The sequence below is a fragment of the Onychostruthus taczanowskii genome, unplaced genomic scaffold (assembly GCF_017590055.1).
Source record: "Onychostruthus taczanowskii isolate IOZ18803 unplaced genomic scaffold, ASM1759005v1 scaffold152, whole genome shotgun sequence".
NCBI lineage: Eukaryota > Metazoa > Chordata > Aves > Passeriformes > Passeridae > Onychostruthus > Onychostruthus taczanowskii.
In genome coordinates, this window is record NW_024498708.1 from 104,410 (window position 1) to 128,408 (window position 23,999).

The window sequence follows — 23,999 nt, forward strand, 5'->3', positions numbered from 1 at the left end:
AGTCCTGGGGGGGGGTGGGTCCTGTCATAGCCTGGGGTGCTGAGGGGTTCTGTTAGGTCTGGGAGGGTCTGGCAGGTCGGGGGGGTGAGGGGTGCTGGGGTGTCTGGCAGGTCGGGGTTTCTGTCAGGTTGGGGGGCGGTCTGTCAGGTCGGGGGGGTGAAGGGGTGCTGGGGCGGTGCTGGAGCTCCAGAGTGAGATCTCCTGGCTGAGCAGAGGCAGAGCTGGATCTTGGGGGGATGTGGTGGGGAGAGCAGCCTGAGAGGGAAATCCCAGAGTTTCCCAGGATTCAGTGATCCCTCTGCTCCTGGGAAGCAGGAGGAAGGGGGGACTGGAGGCTTTTGGGTGCTGGGAGCTGTCCCCTGCCTGTGCCACCTCGCCAGCCCCATGGAGGATTGCCAGCCCTGCTGTGCCCTAGGGGGCTAGCAGGCTTTTCCCTGGAGCAGAGCTCCTGGCAGGAGACCTCAGGACCGGTGGTCTGGAGATCTGAGGATGCAGAAAGGCACCTTAAACCCCCTCCTTGGACTGCCCTGCCTCTCCTCTGCCCAGTGGAAGGCAGGATGCCCCTTCCCTGAGCTCTGCAATGGGCAGATCTTCTCCCTCCTGGCCTCTGGAGGAGCTCCCAGATGTGGAGCAGGAGGATCACGGTGGGTTCCAGCAGGAAGGTCCAGCTCCTCCAGCCGGGAGGGACTGATGGAGGCATCCAAAAACAAAGCTGGGTTTGATGGGAGACCAGACTGGTGCCCAAAGGTTCCCCCATGGACACAGAATGAGAAGGAGGAGTGAGGAGTCACCTGGAGTGGGTTGGGCAGGAAGGGTGGGCTCGGGATGTGACCCAATCTTTGCTTTAATATGAGAATAATGAGAGGAATGGGAGGGTGAAGCAATGGGCATTGCAACACCCCTGGTGGACGTAACCCCGGGGTTACTGGTCAAACTGGGGCACCCTCCAGCATGGCCAGAGGCCGGGGACATCTCTGTCACCTCCAGGGGACAGGGGGGAGGCGTGGGTGGAAGGGCAGCCCTGGCACAGCGGGGCAGAGATGCTGGGCTGAGGTCCTGCCAGGGGAGGCAGGAGGGCTGGGGTGGTCCCAGCAGAGGTGACACCTGCCCAGGAGTGGCCTGAGGGGACTGGCAGACCCCAGAGACCCCGCTGGAGTTGTTATGAGGGTGCACAAGGGGATCTCACTGCTCCCAGCTCCTGAGGTCAGGGCTGAGCCGGGGGCTCAGGCAGCAGCTCAGGGATGTCCCTCCTTCCCCAGCCCTGGGGGTGTCCCAGGCTGGGTGGAACGGGACTTGGAGCCACCTGGAATGGTGGCAGGTGTCCTGCCATGGCAGGGGTTGGCACTGGATGGGCTGTGAGGTCCTTCCCATGCAAACCCTCCTGGGATTCTGTGATTCCCTGTTTTGGGAATGGACCAGTGGGGCTGGGGGAGGCTGCTGGGGGTGACACCAGTCCCTGCTGCGACCAGGACTTGGTTCCAGGAGTTTCCAGGGGGCTGGCCTGCATCCTGCAAGGCATCAGAGCAGGAGGAGAGGTTAATTACAGCCTGTGCTAATTGCACCCGTGAAAACACCTCATGCAACACAGCCCCTGGCTGCCAACTGGGCCAAGGGCCACCACCTCCTGCAGCCCGGGCTGGCAGCGGGGGGTGGCAGAGCGCGGCCCCCCGGCACTGTGGGACCTTGGGGACAGATGCTGGGCAGTGGGAGGGGAAGGGCAGAGGGGCTCCTGCTGCCCAAACTGAGCAAGGGATGGGGAGCAGTGGTGCCACGGTCCTGCTGTCATTCCAGGTGGGAGATGTTTTCCAGCAATCTGATGCTCTGCGGGATGAGGTTTGGCTGCCAGCAGGTGACTGTGCCCAGCCTGGCTGGGGTTATGGCCATGGACCAGGAGCAGCTCCTGCTGTCCCCACCAGCTGAGATTCCCTTTCCCAGGGCTGGCAGCCCTGTGCCCAGCAGAGATTCCCAGGACACGAAGAGTTTAGTGAGCAGCAGGTCTGATCTTACCGACCTGGAGTCTCTGCAATGGCTGTCAATAGCCCAGGAGGTGACAGCAGTGACAGCTCGGGTGACTCAGGGTCCCCGTGTGACTCACGGCCACTCTCCACCCCTGGGTGGGTGACCTGCTTCCACCTGAGCCACTCCATCCCCGGGATGAGATCCACAGTGAGCCTCCCCCTGGGCCAGCCCCGGCCGCCCACGCAGGATCCTCCTGATTCACCTGCCCCGCTCCTGGGCTGAGCTCGGGGCGGCACCATGGACCTGCTGCTGCTCCCTGGGCTGCTGCTCCTGCCCCTGGCAGCGCTGCTGCTCTACAGGTGCAGCCCCCACTTCCAGTTCCTCTGCAAGGTGTTCTTTTTCAACTGCTGGATCGTGGCCTTGGCCACCCTGCTGTCCCCCTTGGCCGCCTTCCGGGGACGCTCCGTAGAGAACATGAGGTGAGCGTGGGCTGGGCTTGGGGAGAGCTGGCTGGGGCTTGGCTCAGCTGGAGGAGATCCTGTGGTTTGTGGCCACAGGCTCTGTCCTGCCCTGGCTGGAGCCACAGCTGGGTCACAGCTGGTGGCAGAGCCCTGAGGCCAAGGCCAGGGCTGTGGTCACATCCGTGGGGCAGTGAAGTGCAACTTGTGGTGTGAGAGGTGCTGGCTGTGCCCAGGAAGGGACAGGCCATGCTGAAGTTGGGATTTGTGGTCCCTGAGGGATGAAATAACATAAAAGAGATCATTCCTGGCCATGGTATGTTGGGGTCATCACCTGGGTGGGTAATGGGGGATTTGGAGGTACCATCAGGGCAGGGGGCAAATACATGCCCAGTGTTGTGTCCCTGGCTCTAGTTTTGCCCATGGCAGACCCGGGAACAGCACTTTGGCAGAGGGATTGAGGGTGGAGAGGCCCTGGCACAGATTATTCCATGGGTGCCCCTGGATCCCTGGAAGTGTCCCAGGCCAGGTTGGATGGGGCTGGGAGCAGCCTGGGACAGTGGGAGGTGTCCCTGCCCACGGCTGGGGATGATGCTGGGTTGGTTTAAGGTCCCTTCCCAACCAAACTATTCCATGTTTTTATGTTTCTGGGATGTCTTGGTGCCATCACCTGGCAGGGGCACAGCCCTGTCCCCATCACAGCCATGCTCTGATCACAGCCATGTCCCGACTCTGCTCCCGAGGGTGGAAGCAGGGAGATAACACCGGGGAGATAACACAGGGAGATAACATCAAAGTGCAACACCGGAGGAAGGCGCTCTCAGGGTGTTGCAATCCCGTTGCTGGATTCCCGAGCAGGATGAGCACAGCAGGAGGGATGCAATTACACAGGGAAAATATCCCAGCTTGAGAAACTCGCTGGGGATTTGTGCCGAGGGACCCCGGCCCGCGGCGGGAGCGCGGCCGCAGGTTCGGTGCTATCGGTCTGAGGTTCCGTGGTACCGGAGGTGGTTCGGTGGTACCGGTCAGAGGTTCGCTGGTACCAGAGGTGGTTCGCTGGCACCGGAGGTGTTTCGGTGTTATCAGTCCAAGGTTCGGTGGTACCGGCGGTGGTTCGGTGGTACCGGCGGTGCTGCAGCCTGTCCCAGGTCCGTACCGGCGGAGTGCCGGGCGCTGCTCCAAAGCGCACGCTGCCGGCCCAGCGGCAGTGCCGAGGGAGGCTGTGACTCACCCGCCTTATCAGCGCCGCCTTATCTTGTCCCACCGACAGCTCCGTGCGGGCGCAGCACGCCCAGCTCCCTCTCCTCCGAATCCCAAAGCCTGCGGCTCGGAGCGCTTCCCTGTCATTAGTCCTGGCTTTGGGGCACCGTTTCTCCTCGGATCCTCTGGGATCTCCGAGCCTGCGGCTCCCGAGGAATGGGGGCGATACCGCGGACCTTGTGCCTCCTTCTCCCTTCTCACCCTGCCTGGTGCTGAGCCCTTCCCTGCCCCCTGCGCTGTCCCCTGGGGCAGTGACAGATGTGGGGACCCTGGCACAGACCCTCTGTGCGTCGGACAGTGCCCTGCTCCAGCACCGATGCGTCCCAGGGTTGTCTCCACGGCTGCTGGAATCCCTGGTGCTCCCTCCTCCCTCCACTCCTCTCACTATTCCCATCCTGAGCGTCACCCATCGCTGCCATCCCGATATTCCTCCTCCTGTCCAACCCTCCCGGGATGTGACACCACTGTTCTGCTCAGATCCGTCTCTTCCCGACACTGCAGGTCGGGTGGAGCCATTTGTGATCCCCCTAAGGAATGTCTGGGCTGGTTTTCCCTTCCCCCTGCTGCACAAAGCTGTGCAGGGGCAGTCCCTGGGGTCACCCACGTCCTTGGGGATCTGTCTGTCCCTCTGCCACCCATCCCCAGGGCTCATCCATGCCCAGCTCAGCTCCTCCCTGCTGGGATCCACCTCTGGCTTTAGCGGTCTGGGATCTGCATTTCTGTCCACACACGGATCCAGCTGAGCACCTGGGGAGCCTCCTCCAGGCAGAAAGTTTGTCCTCGTTGGGATGTGAACATCCCGTCCCCATCCCCATGTCCCCAACCCCATGTCCCCATCCCCTTCCCCATCCCCACGTACCCATCCCCATTTCCATCCCCATCCCACCCCTTCTCTTTTTGCTTTCCCATAATCCCTGGACATCAAAGTCCTGTTTTTTCCTTGCCACCACCTTGCTGCTCACTCTCCCTCCTCAGCAGCTCCCTCTGCTCTGAGCGAGGAGCTGGGCCCAGCTCAGGTGGGAGCCAGGCGAGTTCTGAGCCTCACAGGCTGCAAAGGTGTGACAAAGCCAAGCCTCCCTGAGCCTGAGCCCGGGTGCAGCAGTGCAGCCCAGCCTAACCCTGCCCACCCAGGCCGGTGCAGAGCTGCTCCCTACGCGTGTTTCTCCACCTTATCTCGTCCCTTTTCTCATTCCTTGTCTCATTCTTTATCTCGTTCCTCATCTCGTCCCTAATCTGGTCGCTTCTCTCCCGCAGGCTCCTGCGGGCGGCTCTCCTGCCCCTCAAGCGCTTCTACGGCATCAGGATGCAGGTGAGGGGCTCGGAGCGGCTGCGGCTGCCGGGGCCCTTCGTGATCGTCTGCAACCACCAGGCTTCCCTCGACCTCATGGGTGCGTGAGGGCAGCGCAGGGGGATCCCCGGCACCTCGGGGGGCTCCAGGCGTGCACTGGAAGGGGGGTCAGCACCAGAATCAGGGCAGGGATGTGTGCTGGGAACGGGCCAGGAGAGCTTTTGGGACAGGGCTGTGCTGCAGGGAGAGGAGGGACAACGAGAGATGATGCCACAGGGTGGTCCTGGGACTGGGGACAGCTTAAAGTCCTTTAAGTCAAGGCTAAAATAACCCCAACCTGGTCCTACATTAGGGTATAATTAGTGTATAAATTATATTAGGGTATAAATGATTAATTAATCTGTGCACTGATGTAACTTGGCCTCTCCAGAGAGTTCCTCTCTGCAGTTATCACCTCTCAGGACTGGCTGAGCTGCAGAATTTATTCCTGATATCCAGCTGGTTTGTCCAGCCTGGGGTTCCACTTCCAAGCAGTTTTCCCAGATGATTTTTCTGCTGCTAATACCGTGGGTTGGGAAGGTGTTGATGGGTGTTCTCCATGCCCCAGGAATGGTGGAGGTGATTCCCGAGCGCTGCGTGCCCATCGCCAAGCGGGAGCTGCTCTACCTGGGCACGGTGGGCTGGGCCTGCTGGCTCAGTGGCATCATCTTCATCGAGCGCCAGCGCAGGGACGCGGCCATCGAGGTCATCTCCCGCACCGCCAGCGCCATGAGGCGAGACAACGTGAGGGACAGGGCTGGGGACACCGCGGGTCGGGGCTGCTGTTGTAAACGCACGGCGACGACGCTGCAGAGCGCGACTCAGACTCTGTCAGAAGGGGGTACAAGAGGGATTTATTATAGCAACATGTGGCCTTTATAGGTTTTCAAGATACTTACTTTTACTTAATAGACACATACACTGCCCATTGGTCATAAGAAAGAAACAAAGTTCTCAATAGGTGAACAAGGAGCCGCGTCATCCTGTGAGCCAGCTAAAGTCCAGATCTTTTAGCTGTCTCTCTTTCCTCACATTGTCATGGTGATAGCCTCGGTACCTTCCTTGAGAGAGAGACAGGGCTTTCCTTATCTCCTGGAGGCCTTCGCTGGCTCACAAGAACAGCACAGAAATGTCTTTCCCACACAGTGAGCCCCGTGGCAGGGAGGAATGATGACTCTGACTCCATGTTGTCAGAAGGCTAATTTATTATTTTATTATACTATATTATATTAAAGAATACTATACTATACTATACTATACTAAAGAATACAGAAAGGATACTTACAGAATGCTAAAAAGATAATAATGAAAACTCGTGACTCTCTCCAGAGTCCCGACACAGCTTGGCCCCAATTGGCCAGTGAGTCAAAACAACTCACAGCAGAATCCAATCAGGCAATCTCCAAACACATTCCACGTGAGCAAAACACAGGAGAAGCAAACGAGATAAGAATTGTTTTCTTTTCTCTGAGGCCTCTTGCTGCCTTTCAGCTTCCCAGGAGAAAAACCCTGGGCCAAGGAATCATGTTCAGAGAATGTGAATGCCACAGGCTGTGGGCAGGACTGACCCAGCTGAGGTTGGGGTGGCTTGGTTTGAAAAGCCAGGTGTTTGCTGAGGAAGGCAGGAGCCTCTCTTGAAATGGAAAATGTAAACCCCTCCCTCTGAACTGTTATAATTTTGACATTAAGGGGCTCTCAGGCAAAGATAAGGGAAAAGGAATAACAGTTCTTTATTAGGAAAATTAAAATACAAATGCAATAGTACAAAAAGCCAAAAAAACCCAACAACCACTGACAGAGTCAGAACAGGTCCTGTCCCCCTGTGGGTCAGGGTGGTGGCACAGTCCCATCCCATGGGGGCTCAGCCCTCCTGCAGTGCCAGCTGTGCTTCTGCTGGAGTAGGGATCCTGCACAAGCCATGAACAAAAGATAATTAATAATCAGTGGTCCATGAACAGAAGAGATCTCAAGGGAGGATTGATAATGAGAGATCTCAAGGGAAGAGATAACGAGAACTGCCCAGTTAACAGAAGCTAACTGCCCCACTCTAACAGATGGCCGTAGAATACACACTCCCAGCCACATCTTTCAGCCCAAAACACGGGGTCACCTCTGTCCCTCTCCCCTGCAGCTCCGTGTGTGGGTTTTCCCAGAAGGCACCAGGAACCTGGGCAAATCCATGCTGCCCTTCAAGCGTGGCGCTTTCCACCTGGCTGTGCAGGCCCAGGTAAAGAAATGGTCAATCAAATGTTGGACTCGCTGGTCTTGGAGGCCTTTTCCAAAATTATTCCTTCCCCTTTGGCTGACCCTGGATGGAGCTGGGTGGGTGTGAACCCTGGAGCAGAGGGATGGGGTGTTTGGTCCCCAGGGATGGGAAGTTGGTCCCCAGGGATGGGAAGTTTGGTCCCCAGGGATGGAGGGATTTGATCCCCAGGGATGGGAGGTTTGGTCCCCAGGGATGGAAGGATTTGATCCCCAGGGAGGAAGGGATTTTATGTCCAGGGAGGGACAGGATGCTGGGCAGCACCAGAGAGGGGCAGGCAGGAGCAGGAGTCCTGCCTGGGGAGGGCTCTCTCTGGGGAGTCCCCAAACCTGTGTGTCCTGCAGGTTCCCATTGTCCCCATCGTGATCTCCCCCTACTGGGACTTCTTCAGCCCCAAGGAGAAGAGATTCACCTCTGGTAAGGGATGGACAGGAATTCCCATGGCAGAGGGCTGGGGGTGAGGCACCTGGGGGTGGGGAGGCAGCCGGGGTGGAAGATGCTCGGGGGAATACCCAGTTCCTGGTGGGATCCTCTAACACATCCCTGGCTTTTCCCTCCTCTCCCAGGGACCTGCACCATCCAAGTCCTCCCCAGGGTGGAAACACGGGGCCTGAGCCCAAAGGATGTCCCCGAGCTGACCGAGAGTGTCCGCCAGGCCATGGCTGACACTCTGGCCGAGATGTCCATGAGTGACCACAGGGACCAGGACATGAAGCAGCCTCTGCTGGGGCCAGGGGAGGACAGGGACAGCCCCCAAGGCCGGGGGGAGACAGCCAGGAGCAGAAAATAAGCAGAGGGAGTGAGTGCCTCGGGGACACCAGGGAGGTGTCCCTTGTCCCCTGAGGTGGTGTCCTGCAGCCCTGCCACCGCCCCAGCAGGACGGTGCCCTAAGGGGAACAGAGCAGGACAGGATGGGGACCAGGCAGCACCCCCAAAACAGAGCAAGGTGCCCCCAAAAACAGAGCAAGGTGTCCCCTAAAACCCCTCATTGTGCATCCCCTGGATGTCCCTCTGCCATACCTGGAGCTCTGGCTGTCCCCCAGGATGGCTCCTGCCTGCTCACTGGGCAGGGCAGGGATGGTCCAGGCAGGGCTGTGGACTCACAGCCCCATTTTCCACCCCTGATTGTTGGGATCCCCCATGGATGCTCCTTCCAGAGGCTCCTGCAAGCTGGGAATGCTGTTTGGGTGCAGCCAGCTCTGGGAAGGGGCCCAGAGTGTGTGGCCTGGGGCGGGACACGAAGTCCAGAGGAAGCTCCTGGCTGGGGGAAGAGAATCCCGGGGGAGAAGAGCATCCTTGGTGCTGAGCTGTCAGCCAAGGGTGGGACATTAAAGAGTCTGGAGCTGGTGCTGTGTCCTGGCTGTGTGAGGGGGCTGAGGGGGATCCATCTCTTCAAGGAGACTTAACCCTGCGCAGGGAGCACCCTGAACATGGAGCACCCAGAACAGGGAGCACCCTGAACATGGAACACCCAGAACAGGGAGCACCCTGAACATGGAACACCCAGAACAGGGAGCACCCTGAACAGGGAGCACCCTGAACATGCAACACCCAGAACAGGGAGCACCCTGAACATGGAGCACCCTGAACAGGGAGCACCCTGAATATGGAGTACCCTGAACAAGGAGCATCCTGCACACACACAGCGCCGTGCACACAGACAGCACCCTGCACACACACACACACACAGCACCCTGCACACACACACACACAGCACCCTGCACTCACACACAGCACCCTGCACTCACACACAGAGCACCCTGCACACACACACACACAGAGCACCCTGCACACACACACAGCACCCTGCACACACACACAGCACCCTGCACACACACAGAGCACCCTGCACACACACAGAGCACCCTGCAGAGGGAGCATCCCCACCCCAGGGATGGTGTGAGGAGCACACGGCAGGCTGAGGGTTACCCTGTCTGGGGCTGCCCCTGAGGCAGAGCTCTCCCTGCACCAGTAAATGCACAAGAAGAGCATCCATTGAAGCCTCACATTCCCAGCAATACCTGGATCATGCCCACCTGGGCACAATCCCACCTGGAGGTGCCTCTGCATCGCCTCTGGACCATAACCCATCCAACAGCTGCACGGTTCCCTGCAGCCAGGCAGGGATTTGGGATCTCCTGGCTCCTTCCCAGCTGAGCAGCTCCTGTTTCAGCACCCCAGAGTGGCAGCAGGGCAGGGACAGGGCAGGGTGTGGCTGTCCCCTTGTGGGGAGCAGGGTGGGCAAGGTTTCTCCTCTCACTCTGGGATAAAAAGTGTAAAGCACGGGCACAGAGCTCTGGTTTGGCACCATTCCTGCTCTCAGGAGAGCTGGATTATGGAGGAAATCCTTCAAATCTGTTGCAACCATCTGACACCAAACTCCAAAGACGCTTCCCATGAGGAACAACCCACGGGATCAGATGTCACGTGGACACGGCCAAGGGCACAGGAAGGTCCCACATCCCAGAAAACTCCTTTAATCCTTTCCTGCTTCCCAGGATTCCCAACATGTGGTGTAGCCCGTCAGCTCTGAGCTGGCGCTGGCCTGGGGGGCCGACCACACCCCCATCTTGGGGGTGGTTTGGCTGCCCAAAGTTTGAGTTTGGGGGGTTGAGCATCAGTGGAATCATGGAATGGTTTGGGGGGGAGAAACCATGAAGCCCATCCAGTTCTGCCATGGCAGGGACACCTCCCACTGTCCCAGGCTGCTCCAAGCCCCAGTGTCCAGCCTGGCCTTGGCACTGCCAGGGATCCAGGGGCAGCCACAGCTGCTCTGTACAAAACCTTGTGCTGCCTGGAGGGGCAGGGCCCAGCCAGAGCCCTCCCTGGATTTTCCACTGGCAGTGGGAGGTGAAAGCTTGAGGAGAGGAAAAAGCCTTGACAGGGGGGCTCTGGGAACACCTTGCTTTTTCTGGTCCTGCCCCGCCTGGCTGCTTGGGGTGCCCAGCCCTGGCACAGCTGCCCAGGGCAGTGCTGGGTTCCCATCCCAGGAGGGGTTTCTCAGTCCTGTGGATGTGGCACTTGGGGACAGGGGTCAGTGGTGGACTTGGCAGTGCTGGGGGAGCCGTGAGCTCCTCATCCCATCCGGGATGTCTGGCAGGGCACTGACCCCTGCCCACATCCTGGCAGGACTGGGTGAACTCGGGCCGTGCTCCTGCCTCGTGTCCTTGGGGGTGGCAGGTCCAGCCCCTCCGGCCACCCACAGCCTCTGGGGCTGCTCCAAAGGGCAGGGAGGTGAGCACAGAGCTGTGTCCAGCAAAACCTGAGCTGGGCAGGCGTGGGGACAGAGCTGTGGTCAGCTGAGATCCCATGGAAAAGGTCAGCCCCATCCATGGCTTCCTGTGAGGCCCTGGCACAGATGCCCAGAGCAGCTGTGGCTGCCCCTGGATCCCTGGCAGTGCCCAAGGCCAGGTTGGATGGGATTGGAGCAGCCTGGGGCAGTGGGAGGTGTCCCTGCCATGGCAGGGGTGGAAGTGCTTTGAGGTCCCTTCCAGCCCAAACCATTCCATGATTCCATGGTTCCTACAACCTCAAAGGGAAGGGAACTGCAAGGCCCCAGAGCAGGGGATGTGCCCAGGAATGTGGGGCTGTCGTGGAGCCCCTCAACTGTCCCACATTCCCACCAGGACACAGGGAAGCTCTTGGAACCCTGGAAAATGAGAATTTTGGACTTTCTGTGCTGACAGGCACTGGTCCCCAAGAGAACACTGCACTGACCTGAGGCCATGGAGGAGCTTCCAAAATGGAATGATAGTGCTGAGACTGTGGGTGTGGAGTTTGAATAGAAGTGTGGAAATATCACAGGGTGGAAAACTTAAGAGTTGAAGGTTTTAGAATATAGTAATAGATATAAAGATGGAGGTTTTAAAGCAGAGGCTGATCCTTCTCCTTCTCCTTCTCCTTCTCCTCCTCCTTCTCCTTCTCCTTCTCCTTCTCCTCCTCCTTCTCCTTCTCCTTCTCCTTCTCCTCCTCCTTCTCCTTCTCCTTCTCCTTCTCCTCCTCCTTCTCCTTCTCCTTCTCCTTCTCCTCCTCCTTCTCCTTCTCCTTCTCCTTCTCCTCCTCCTTCTCCTTCTCCTTCTCCTTCTCCTCCTCCTTCTCCTTCTCCTTCTCCTTCTCCTCCTCCTTCTCCTTCTCCTTCTCCTTCTCCTCCTCCTTCTCCTTCTCCTTCTCCTTCTCCTCCTCCTTCTCCTTCTCCTTCTCCTTCTCCTCCTCCTTCTCCTTCTCCTTCTCCTTCTCCTCCTCCTTCTCCTTCTCCTTCTCCTTCTCCTCCTCCTTCTCCTTCTCCTTCTCCTTCTCCTCCTCCTTCTCCTTCTCCTTCTCCTTCTCCTCCTCCTTCTCCTTCTCCTTCTCCTTCTCCTCCTCCTTCTCCTTCTCCTTCTCCTTCTCCTCCTCCTTCTCCTTCTCCTTCTCCTTCTCCTCCTCCTTCTCCTTCTCCTTCTCCTTCTCCTTTTCTCCTTCTCTCCTTCTCCATGGGTTTGGGTGGTTTTGTGTAATTGGATGAAAAAGCCCACATTGCAGAGCACGGGTGGTTGGTTATTGGGTTAAAAGTGAGAAGAATTTAATAATTAATTAATAATTAATTAATTTTAATAATTGGACAGCTTATCCTTAAAAGGCCTTGTAGAGAGAGATATTGGGCTCCATTTTTACCTTGTTAGAGAGAAGCTCTGTAGAACTCAGGGTCTGTGAGACTGTAACACAGATAAGAACTAATAAACATCTGAGTCCCAAAAAAATATACCATCTCACACATTTAACCCCAACCTTAACAGATAAAAGAAGTGAAGAACCCCCAGGAATCAGCTCAGCCCTGCCCTGGCAGGTGTCCAGCTCCCATGTGTGGAATGGGAGCAGATGGGCCATGCCACATCCCCATACTCTCCTGTTCCTCTGTCCAGACTGGATGAAACTGGGCAAAAAGCCAGCCTGGGACATGTGACCTGCCCAAATCTGGTTAAATTTGAAGTACCTGTAAATTTTTCATTTCTGAGAAATCACCCCCAGCTCCCAGCCCCTCCTCAGGTTGTGCTCCCTGTTTTCATTTCCCATGTGTTCCCACTGCCTTCTTGACATCATTTCCCAGCAAACCTGTGTGGAGCCCTGGCCCAGACTGAACCTCAGGGACCTTTCCCAATATTGCAAACATCCCTGGAGTCCTTGACCCCTGGAGGCTGTGGGCATAGGGCAAACATTGCCTGGGCTTTATCTGCAGGTGCCCAGGGCTCCTGTGCCAGCCCGATTTCCTCAGTAGGTGGGACACAAGGATCCATTTCAGAGCCTGCAGTGGATCAGACACAGATCCAGAGCGAGCCAAGAGCTGCAGGGGGAGGCTGTGGCTGTTCCCAACATCCACATCCAGCTGGAGACACGATGTCTCCAGCCCTTCCAGTCCTCTTCGCCATCCTGCTCCTCTCAGCCGGGGCCTCTGGAGCACCGTGAGTCCCCTCTGTGTCCATCCGTGCCTGCTGGGTGCTTTAGCCTTGGCTCCCTGGCAGTTCCTGGAGGGATCCAATCCCTCCTGTGCCTGCTGGGTGCTTTAACTTTGGTTCCTCAGCAGCTCCTGGTGGGATTCAATCCCTCCTGTGCCTGCTGGGTGCTTTAGCCTTGGCTCCCTGGCAGTTGCTGGGGGGATTCAATCCCTCCTGTGCCTGCTGAGTGCTTTAGCCTTGGCTCCTCAGCAGCTCCTGGTGGGATTCAATCCCTCCCATGCCCTGGTTGCTGCCCAGGGTGCCCCAGCTGCTCAGGCTGGGGGCTCTCCCTGCCCAGGAGCACTGAGGACATGACCCTGGTGGTCCTGGTGGCCCTGGTGGCTCCAAGGAGCTGTTGTGCCCTCACCTGCAGAGCTGAGCTGAGGAGCCCAGAAGCAGAGAGGGAAGGCTGGGGGGGTTCCAGTGCTCCCAGAGGCTTTTCCAGGTCTCTGTGGGACTGTCCTGGATGTGCCTTACCCCAGGGCTCTGCTGTCCCTTGTCCCTCCAGGAGTTACGTGGTGGTGTCCCCGGCAGTGCTGTACCACCCTCACCCTGCCACGCTCTGGGTGCACCTCAGCGACCTCCAGGGGCCCGTCCAGCTCCATGTCCAGCTGCAGGGGGACAGCGGGACCCCCACCACCACCCTGCTGAGCAGAGAGGTCCTGGAGCCTCACCTGCACCTGAACGTCACCTTCCCTGTGAGTGTCACCCCAGTGTCACCCCAAAGCAGCCGGGGGGGGGGGCCTGGGGGGCCTCCAGGCCGTTTCCATCAGGGCTGGGGACAGATGTGACTTGCCCATCTTGTGGCAGGGTCTGCCCCTCGCACTGACGAAGCCAGGCTCAGCCCGTTAACCCGGCTGGAATGGTCCCTGGGCGTGGGGGGTTCCTGGGGCCGGGCGTGCTCTGGTCACCCGGGACCCGTCCTTGTCCCCACCCCGAGCCCGCTGATCCCCCGCAGGCTCCAGCCCCCGCCAAAGGCAAGGAGGAGATCGTGGCCCTGCACGTCTCCCTCCAAGGAGGTTCCCTGAATGTCTCCGAGTCGAAGAAGGTGCTGTTGAGAGCTCTGAGCCCCGGGGTCTTCATCCAGACGGACAAGGCTGTCTACAAGCCTGGGCAGGAAGGTGAGGGGGGCAGGGGGGACCCCGCTGCCCTGGGGACAGCCCTGGGCTGGGGGGGGGCGGGATGTCCTGTGTGAGGTTATCCCGGGATGTCCTGTGTGAGGTTATCCCGGGAAGTCCTGCGAGGGGTTATCCCGGGATGTCCTGGAACGCCCAGAACGGGCACAGGGCAGTGCCAGGGCTCGCTGGAGCCGGGCTGCTGAGGGGCAGGGCAGGGCTCAGGGTGGGTTTCCCTCCACCTTCCCACGGGGAATTCCCCTCCCTGCGGGTGAAGGCGCTGGTCCATCTCCGTTTCCTCCCCCAGTGAAGTTCCGAGTCGTCTCTTTGGATAAAGACCTGACCCCCAGCAAGCAGAAGGTGAGAGCGGGGCTGGGACGCGGGGAGGTGACAAGGGTCACTGCAGTGTCCCAGCCGGCCGTTTGAGACGTGTGGGAGTCACCTTTCCCCTCGGGAATGCTGCCCCGGCCAGCTCTGCCCGCGGATCTGCCCCCGGGGCAGGGATGCCCTGTGCTGGGCAGGGGTGCAGCAGGATCAGGAGAAAGCAGAGGGCACGTGTGACATGGGAATGTGCCCGTGCCAGCTCCCGGGCAGGGATGCAGCCCTGGTGAGTGGGAAGTGGGGAATGTGCTGATATCCATCAAGGCACCAGACACCAGGAATACTGGTAGGCTCAGCCTCTGGCACCCCTGAGCAACCACTGGGGTCCCTGGAAGTGCAGGATGTTCTCAGATTAAAGGGGTTCTGGACCCTTCCTAAGGCACTGGGAGATGCCACCTCTGTGCCATGCTGGCAGTGCCCTCGGCTCAACCCTGCCAGAGCCAGGCTAAAAATCCATCCCAGAGCACCTTGAGGGCTGGGAAGCTCAGAGCATCCCATCCTCCCTCTGCCCCACCCACGGCTGTGCCCACGCTGGTGAGACCCCAAGGAATGGAATTGCTCCTCTGACCATCCTCTCTTTGCCTTCCAGCTGCCCCTGGTGTTCCTGAAGGTCAGTTTGGGACGCCCAGGGGGTGGGGTGGGTTTGGAGGGCCGGGAGAGGGCACACAGGGTACAGCCAGGGGCTGTCTGCCGGCTCCCCGGGCGCTGATCCCGCGTGTCCCTGCCAGGATCCCAGTGGGAATCGCATCGCACAGTGGCGGGAGCTGACCCCTCGGCAGGGAATCGTGGACTTGTCCCTCCCGCTGGCCTCGGAGCCAGCCCTGGGCACCTACACCATCAGCGTGGAGGGGAAGAGCCATTCCTTCAGTGTGGAGGAATACGGTACCTGGGCACTGGGAGCTGGGACCCCACCATGGGCAGCAGGTCTCGAGCCCTTGCAGGCACCTGGAGGATGTTGTTACTGTCCTGGGAGTGACCCCCACTGTGTCCTTGTGCCTGTCCTCTAGTGCTGCCTAAGTTCGAGGTGACCATTCATCTCCCCCGTGTGCTGTGGGAGCAGGACGAGAAGTTGCCGGTGGAGATTTGTGGGCGGTGAGATGGGAGCAGGGAACGGGGGGAATGGGGGGATCCAGCGGGGTGGGGCCCCCCTAACACAGCCTCTCCCCTGTCCCATACAGCTACACCTACGGGAAGCCCGTCCAGGGGAAGGTCCAGGCTGACCTGTGCCTCAGCCAGAGGCTCTGGTCTCTCTGGAGGCAGAAGGCCTGCACCCGAGTTATGGGACAGGTGAGAGTGGCCGGGACTGGGGCTGTCCCTGGGGTGGCTCCTTCCTGGGAATGCTGCTGATGGGGTTGATCTTCCCTCCAGACACAGAAGAATGGCTGCTTTGCCACAGAGGTTTCGTTGGCTACCTCCGAGGAGATTATTTTGACACCATTTTCGAGGAAGAAACTTGAAGTCGAGGCATCGCTGGTGGAGGATGGGACAGGTGGGAATGGGGGTGTGGCTGTCCCCAGGTGCTCCCAAGGGATTGGTGCTCTCCAGGAACACCCAAAAGCGCTGCTGGGATTTAGGGATGCACATGCAGGGATGGCGTTTGTGTGGAGGTGTGAGTCAAGGCAGCCTGGCAACACTTAGAATTCCAAGCAGGGGAAAAACGCCGTTCCAAGATCCAGCAGCTCTGGCAGTGCTGGGAGCTGAGTCCTGGCAGTGCAGAGTGGTTGGTGTGGTGGCTTCGCTTCCCAGCTCGTCCCTCACTCACTGTCCCGTCACACCAGGAGTGCCTGGCCTGGCTGGAGAGAGGAGAGCTGGGCTTGTCCCTGTGCCCAGTGCCCCAGGGGTCCCTCATGATGGTGCTTTGGTGAAGAACCTGTTCTGAAGTATCTGCCCCCAGCTGCACCTCGGCTTTAGGTCTGGAATATTCAACAGGGCTTGTGCTGCTCTTGTAGGAGATGCAAACCGTGCTGGGAGCTGCAGGAGGAAAGCCCAAATGTCCAGGGACCTTTTCTGCAAGGGGACAGGGGCACTGGCCAGAGCTAAGCTATGTCCTGTGTCCCTGCAACACCCTGAGCTCCCCGTTTGCTCTCCACAGGGCTGGAGATGAAGAGCACCAAGAGCTGCAAGGTTTTACCCAAAAGAGTCACGGTCACCTTTGAGAACGCTGATCATGTCTACAAGCCAGGCCTCCCCTACAGCGGGACGGTAATGGGGGCTCCCCTCTCCCCGTGGGGCTCACCTGCCCCTGCTGCTCCCAGCCCTGCTCCTGCCCACCCCAGCCCTGCTCTGCCACAGCTGCAGCCCCAAACTGCAGCATCCCCCCTTCCCTCCTGCACAGATCCGGCTGCAGGGAGCCGATGGCTCTGGGCTGCCCCAGAGGCAGGTCCTGCTCTCAGTCAAGAACCAGGGAAAAGAGAGGACACAAAGCTTCCTGACTGACAGCTCAGGGAGAGCCTCCTTCCAGCTGGACACCTCTGGCTGGAGTGACTTGGTCTCCTTTCAGGTAAGTGCCCCACCCTTGTCCCCCCTTGGGGGTCCCAAGCTGCTTCCTCCAGTGGGGTGGAGCCTTGGAGCTGCACTAGCTCCAAGGGCTCAGCCCCTGATTCCCACCTCAGGCTGAAGTCAACAGGACAGCTGAGAGCCAGGAGGGGTCAGCAGGATTCAGGCCCCAAGGTGCCTTTCTGACAGCCAGGCCCTATGTGTCCAAGAGCCAGAGCTTCCTGCACATCCGCGCCCCGCAGGGAGAGCTGCCCTGCGGCCATTCCCAGCTGGTCCACGTGGATTCCATCTTTGGCAAGCAGGCTTTAGGCACTGAGCTGAAGAACCTGGATCTGGTTTTCATGGTGAGTCCCAGCCCAGGGAGGGAGGGCAGCAGGAATCAGGGTGGTTCTGTGGGAAGGGCCACATCTCCACACACGTGCTTCACGGTGGTGTCCCCAGGGACAGGACAATGAGCAGCCTGTCCTGGAGGGACTGAGGGACCTGTCAGAGGAGGTGGCTGCTTGCCCCCATGGGAGCTGTTGGAGGGCTGGAGACCGGGAATGGTCAAAAATCATCCCAGAACTCTCATTGTGGGTCTGTCCTCCACCAGGACACTTGGATTCCACACTCAGCATCCGTTTTGTTTTCACCCCCTCATCTGCAGGTCCTAGCCAAGGGGTCCATTACCAGCATCTTCAGAAAAGAGGTCTTTGCAGAGCCTGGTATGTTCCATGGCATGGAGGGGCTGTGCAGAGCTCTGCTCCGTGCCTGCTCCTCACAGAACCATGAATGGTTTGGGTTAGAAGGGGCCTCCAAGGCCATCCCATTCCATCCCCCTGCCCCGGGTAGGGACACCTTGCACTCTCCCAGGGTGCTCCAAGCTCTGTCCAACCTGGCCTTGGACACATCCAGGGCTGAAGCAGCCACATTTTCTGTGGGTAACATCTCCCCCCTTTCCATGGCCCAGGACAGAGAGCCTCCCTCTCCCTGGAGTTGCCCATCGGGCTGGAGCTGACACCCATGGCCAGGCTTCTGGTCTACGTGATGCTGCCCAATGGCGAGATGGTGGCTGATGTCACTGAGCTCTCCGTGGCCAAGTGCCTCCCCAACCAGGTGAGAGGAATTGGGGTTGTCCATGGCTGCCTGCCTTGGGATCCATCCTGCTCCAGGAGCATCGCAGTGTCACGGTTTCCCAACCCATTCCCTATTCCCTGCTCCGCAAACCCTCTGAGGAGAGCCTTCCCTACCTGTGGCTTGGTCCTGCCCTCCACAGGAGGTGACTGCCCTCTGTCCCCTGGTGTCCCTGTGCAGGTGAAGATGGCGTTTTCCGAGGCCAGGACCCTGCCTGGGGCAGCGCTGAGGCTGCAGCTGGGGGCTGCCCCGGGCTCCCTGTGCGCTGTCCGAGCCGTGGATCGCAGCGTGCTGCTCCTGAAGCCCGAGGCTGAGCTCAGCACCGAGGCTGTGAGTGCTGGCCCTGCCTGGAGTCCCCCTGCAGCCCCAGGAGCAGCCTGGGCTGGGCGTGGGATGATATTGGCTCAAGTGTCCCTCACATGGACCCAGTGCTGGGTGGGCAGAGCCCTGTGCTCTGAAAATGAGCGTTTTGCATGTCTTTATTCCCAGGTCTACAAAGCACTGCCCAAATTCAACTACCCCCACAGCATCGAGGATGAACCATTATGTGACATTCACTGGCGGAACTCCAGGATGGAAATCAACAAGTTATTCCAGGTGAGGCCCCTGGGCCTCACGGTTCCTCCCCATCCTGGAGCCACCCGTGCTTCTCCCAAGTGCTGGGAAAGCCACACCTGTGGCAAAGGACTTCCCTTTCCTGCCAAGCCCAGGCTCCTTCTCCACTTGTTTTCAGTAGCCCTGGCACTACTCACTGCTGGAATGGGGATATTCCTCCTGCTGGTTGTGGGGGGTGGACAACCTCTGCTTTTTCACAGGATGCAGCACTGAAACTCTTCACCAGTGCAAAGACCAGGGAGCGTTGCCTGCCCAGGCTCCCCTTCGTTGGAGTGCCAGGTGCTGGAGGTGAGCACAGCCTTTGTGCTGGAAAGAGCAGACCTGGTGGCCAGTCCTCACTGTTGTATCCTCAGAGGGACTTGGAGCCATCCAGAAAACACAAAAAGACACCAAAGAGAGTGGAAGAGGATGGAAAAAGAATTTTGGTCACCCTTGTGCTGGCTGCAGGCAAGGTCCAGCTGAGACCTGAGGCTCCCAAGTTGTGTTCTGCCTTTTCCAGCAGAGCTGAGCTTAGACCGCTTCAGAGTGGGAAACCATATGCATCCAGAAGTTATGACAGTGTTCACCTCAGCCGACTCAGGCATCGAGATCGGGGAAGAGCCCCCAGCACCCCGGACGTACTTCCCAGAGACGTGGCTGTGGGACCTGGTCCCTGTGGGGTGAGGGGACAGCTCCCAAGGGAAGGGAGTTGGGGACCTCAGGACTCCTTCTCCCTGTGGGCTGGCACCAGCAGTGTCACAGCGGTGCCACTCAGGCCATGCCACCAGCCGTGGTGGGGTGGCCTCACGATGTTCTCCATGCAGGGCGAGCGGCTCTGCCGAGGTGATGGTGACAGTGCCTGACGCCATCACAGAGTGGGAGGCCGGGATGTTCTGTACGGCCCCGCAGGGCCTGGGGCTGTCCCCTGCTGTCACCCTCACGGCCTTCCAGCCATTCTTCGTGGAGCTGGCGCTGCCCTATGCTGTGGTGCGCCACGAGACCTTCACCCTCAAGGCCACCGTCTTCAACTACCTGCGCCAGTGCCTGCGGGTGAGCGGGGACGGGCAGGGGACCTGGGGCTGTGGCAGGGGCTGATGGAGCTGTGCTGTGCTCTGGCAGGTTTGGGTGAGGCCAGGGAGGTGACCCTGGCTCTGGGGTCTGATGGAGCCATGGCTGTGCCCCGCAGGTTCAGGTGACATTGGCAGAGTCGGCGGAGCTGGAGGTTTCACTGAGTGCAGGGGACACCTACAGGGGCTGTATCTGTGCAGATGAAGCCAAGACCTTCCAGTGGGGCGTGAGAGCCACCAGCCTGGGTACAGAGCTGCCACCACCCCACCCTGCTGCCCGGGGTCACCCTCAGGGGATGGGGTCAGGTGGGCAGGAACCCCAGGCACCTGGGGAGTCCTCCCTCGCTCCACTCCCACCCTTCCTGGGGACCCCCAACCCAGTCCAGCCAGCCCCACCCCAAGGCCAGGGGGCTGTGCTCAGGTTTGGGGGCTCACTGGAGACTGAGGGCCGTGTTTGTACCTTCAGGGGAGGTGAACATCACTGTGAGCACTGAGGCTCTCAGCTCCTCTGAGCCCTGTGGCAACGAGCTGCCCCTGGTGCCGGCCCAGGGCCGCGTGGACACCGTGATAAAGCCTCTGCTGGTGCAGGTCAGAGGGTTGTGGAGGAGGAAAATGGGATGGATTTGGGAGCAGGGCACAAACAGCCCTTGGGGGGCAGTGGGAGAGCACCCAGACATGAAGGCAGGGGTGACCAAGGGGACTGGGAAACAGGCAGGTCCCTCCTCCTGACTGACTCTGGTGCTGCTTCCTCACAGCCCGGGGGGATCCTGATGGAGAAGACTCACAGCTCTCTGCTCTGCCAGGAAGGTAGGACTGGCCAGGGGTGTTGGGCAGTGCCATGGGATGTGGGCCAGGGGTGCTTGGCCACTGGTCACAAGGGCCACCAGCCCAGAGGAGCCAAGGCTCAGAGTGCCTGGGCAGGAACGGGGTGGGTGAGGCTGCCACAGGACAGGCTGTGAAGAGCTGGGCATTCCCACTGTCATGGCCCTCTGTCCCCACAGGTGCTGCAGAAGTGTCCTTGGAGATTCCTGGAAATATCCTGGAGAGCTCCCAGAGAGCCCACATCACCGTGATGGGTAAGGGACAGGCCGGGAGGACCACGGGGGACAGGGTGGGTGCAGAGGTCCCCAGGCTCAGCAGGACATGGGACCAACCAGAGCTCACATGGAAGAGGACATGGGTGCTGGTGGCAAGGGCACAGCTGATGATGTGTCCCCCTGGCACAGGTGACATCCTGGGCAATGCCCTGCAGAACCTGGACAGACTCCTGGCCATGCCCTACGGCTGTGGGGAGCAGAACATGGTTCGCTTTGCCCCCAACATCTACATCCAGCAGTACCTGGAGAAAACGGGGCAGCTGCTGCCGGACATCCGCGCCAAGGCACAGGGGTTCCTGCAGAGCGGTCAGTGGGAGCCTGACTCCCTGTCTGGCAGGGACACCACTGTCCCACAGCCCCCTCCTCACTCCGCCTGACCCCCCTGGGGTCTCCTGGGCACAGAAATAGTGCCCTGTCCCCACGTCCCCCCGCAGGGTACCAGCGGGAACTGCTGTACAAACACGATGATGGCTCCTACAGCGCCTTTGGGAAGAGCGATTCCACAGGCAATACCTGGTGAGGGCTCTGCAGCTGCATCCAGGGCTCCCCCTGCCACTCAGGGAGCCCAGCGCTGACCCTCAGCCCTCCGGTGTCTCCCTGGCTCCAGGCTGACAGCGTTTGTCCTCAAGTCCTTTGGGCAGGCCCGAGCCTACGTGGCCATCGAGGAGCGGCACATCACGGACGCGCTGCGGTGGCTGCAGCAGCACCAGAAGAAGAGCGGCTGCTTCCACAGTGTGGGCAAACTCTTCAACAACGCCCTGCAGGTGGGGCAGGGCTGGGGTGGGGACTCAGAATGTGGTCTGGGCAGTGGGGGTGTCCCTGTGCTGGCGTCACAGCCCGGCCGGACCCGTGTCCCTCTGTCCCCTTGCAGGGTGGTGTCTCAGACGAGCTCTCACTCTCGGCGTACGTGACGGCAGCGATGCTGGAGCTGGGACTGCCCACGCTGGTGAGGATGCACCCTTCTTCCCCACAGGGACTGGTGGGGTGGGGACAACTGCTGGGGCAGGGGACTGGCCATTACAGGCCACCTTGCAGTGCAAACTGGGCACAGCTGGGGGCACTAGGCAGCACTGGGGTCTCTGAGCGAGTCCCGTGCCCTGGACTGGCCCCTAACTCTGCTGCCACACCAGGAGCCAGTGGTGAGCTCAGCCCTCAAGTGCCTGGAGGCTTCTCCCACGGACGACCCCTACACCCAAGCCCTGCTGGCTTACGTGTTCGGGCTGGCAGGGCTGCGGGAGCAGCAGCAGGCGCAGCTGCAGCGCCTGGCCCAGCACAGCGTCAGCGCAGGTACTGCCCGGCCAGGGCACTGTGGGCAGTGCCACCTCTGGGAGGGACCCCAGCCCAGCCTGCAGCAGGTGCTGAGCTGCCATCCCTTCTCCTGCAGATGGGCAACTCTACTGGAAGAGGAAGGGGCAGGCTCAGAAGGCCTTGGAGCTGTCCTGGGCTGCGGCTGCACCAGCCGAGGTGGAGATGACAGCCTATGTCCTGCTGGCCTACCTGTCCCAGCCCTCCGTGTCCCCTGCTGACCTGGGGACAGCGTCCCAGATTGTCCGCTGGCTCTGCAAGCAGCAGAACCCCTATGGGGGTTTTGCCTCCACACAGGTACCGGCCCTGGGCTCCAGAGGCTGCTCCAAACTGGCCCCTCCTGGGAGCCTGCTCAGGGGTGACCCTGGCACTGTCCCTGTGCACAGGACACCGTGGTGGCTCTGCAAGCAATGGCCAAATACTCCGCCCTGACCTACGGCAGCAACGGGGACGTCACGGTGACGGTGACATCGCCCACGGGGACGGTGCAGGACTTTGTGCTGGACAGCAGCAACCGGCTGGTGCTGCAGCGGGCAGCCCTGCCCCAGCTGCCGGGCACCTACGGGCTGCGGGCCCGTGGGCAGGGCTGTGCCCTGGTGCAGGTGGGTGCAGCCTGGGCTCCCTGTCCTGGGCCCTGTCCCTGTGCCCTCACTGGGCTCACCCTGTGCTGTCCCCCAGGTGACCCTGCGCTATAACGTGCCTCCCCCTCCCAGCACGGGGGCCTTTGAACTGCGGGTGGAGACGGAGCCGCTGCCGGGCACACCGAACCCGCAGTTCCTGCTCCGCCTCTGGGCACGGTAGGGACCGGGGCTGTCCCGGATTTCGGGAGGACAGCAGCAGCCAGGGAGGGAGGGAATCCCTAAGCCCACCCCGGGGCTCTGTCCTTGCAGATACAGCGGGGAGCGTCCCGCCACCAACATGGTTGTCATCGAGGCCAAGCTGCCATCGGGCTACAGCCCAGACAAGAAGTCTGTGGTGGAGGTGAGGAGCCCCCCAACTCCCTCTGGTCCCTGCCTGGGGGCTGCAGGACATGGAGGGACACCTGCTTGGGGTGCTGGGCACCCATGGAGCAGCTGTGGCCCCTCCTGAGCCCTGTCCCTGCAGCTGAAGAGGCAGAACCTGGTGAAGAAGGTGGAGGTGCAGCCTGACCAGGTGACCATTTACCTGGACCAGGTGAGATGGGGACAGGAGCAGGAGCCCTGAGATGTGGGGGGTTTCCCCATGGTGGATGGCTACACCTCCTCCTTGGGCTGTCTCCACAGCTGAGCAAGGAGGAGGAGACCTTTTCCTTCCAAGCCCAGCAGGACTTTCTGGTGAGCAACCTCCAGCCAGCCACCGTGTCCCTGTATGACTACTACGAGACAGGTGAGCCCTGCAGGGCCAAGTGCCCCGGCCCTGCTGCCAGCCCTGCAGCCCCAGGGGCTCAGTGGGGTCTGACTGATCTCTCAGCTCCCACTGATGATCTCTGGCTCCTTAAGGGAGCAGCTCCTCCCAGGCCCATGGTCACCACCTCTTCCCATTGCAGGTGACCGTGTGGATGTGGCCTACACTGCACCCCCCAGCTCAGGTAGGGGCTGAGCCTGCCAGGCCAGGGCTCACCCCACCCTCGGGACCCTCGGGGACCCCAGGAGAAGGAGGGCAGGGAATGGGGACAGAGGAGCCCATCCCAGAGTCCTGCCCTGATTGTTGGGGATTTGCTGGGCAGAGCTTGGGGCAGAGGTCAGGGACTGGCACTGGCAGCCTGCCCAGGAGTGCAGGCTGGGGGTGCAGGAGATGCTGTGCCTCTTTGAGGGGGCTCAGCCCCCATCAGCCCTGGACTTCCTCCAGCGCCCCCCTGGAGCTCCCCACCCTTGGGGTCACACAGGGGATGGGGCTCAGCCAGAGGGTCAGGGGCAAGCAAGGGTGGTGGTGGGGGGTTCTGGGGACTCTCCTCTCACAGCAACCCCATATTCCATTTTGAAGAGAAGGAAAACATATAACTCAGCCTGGAGCCTGGCAGCCCATCCCTGTCCCAGCTCCTGCAGCCACCAAGGACAGGGACAGCTGAGGGTCTCTGCTCCCACCCTGGCCATGGTCCTGACCCTCCACGGGGGACA

The 23,999-nt window shown here is 60.3% G+C and overlaps 2 protein-coding genes across 2 annotated transcripts; both read left to right on the forward strand.

Annotated features, from left to right (window-relative positions):
- The first annotated feature begins 2,256 nt into the window (after positions 1-2,256).
- On the forward strand, positions 2,257-8,057 carry AGPAT1 (1-acylglycerol-3-phosphate O-acyltransferase 1). Its single transcript, XM_041399041.1, has 6 exons — positions 2,257-2,438; positions 4,932-5,065; positions 5,573-5,748; positions 7,136-7,231; positions 7,612-7,684; positions 7,834-8,057. Exons 1-6 carry the CDS (start codon positions 2,257-2,259, stop codon positions 8,055-8,057), a joined length of 885 nt encoding a protein of 294 aa, XP_041254975.1.
- A 2,299-nt stretch (positions 8,058-10,356) lies between these two features.
- LOC121333027 (alpha-2-macroglobulin-like protein 1) lies at positions 10,357-23,481 on the forward strand. Its single transcript, XM_041399048.1, has 36 exons — positions 10,357-10,402; positions 12,480-12,702; positions 13,244-13,433; positions 13,694-13,856; positions 14,158-14,210; positions 14,821-14,841; positions 14,960-15,113; positions 15,239-15,323; positions 15,410-15,518; positions 15,600-15,720; positions 16,324-16,433; positions 16,567-16,731; positions 16,844-17,071; positions 17,374-17,431; positions 17,677-17,822; positions 18,021-18,170; positions 18,330-18,437; positions 18,656-18,758; positions 18,970-19,114; positions 19,259-19,484; positions 19,621-19,747; positions 19,968-20,089; positions 20,257-20,308; positions 20,503-20,577; positions 20,728-20,904; positions 21,033-21,114; positions 21,206-21,362; positions 21,470-21,544; positions 21,729-21,885; positions 21,983-22,200; positions 22,290-22,505; positions 22,582-22,700; positions 22,794-22,884; positions 23,008-23,076; positions 23,166-23,268; positions 23,429-23,481. The coding sequence occupies exons 1-36, from the start codon at positions 10,357-10,359 to the stop codon at positions 23,479-23,481; spliced, it is 4,497 nt and encodes a 1,498-aa protein (XP_041254982.1).
- The last annotated feature ends 518 nt before the right edge of the window (positions 23,482-23,999 follow it).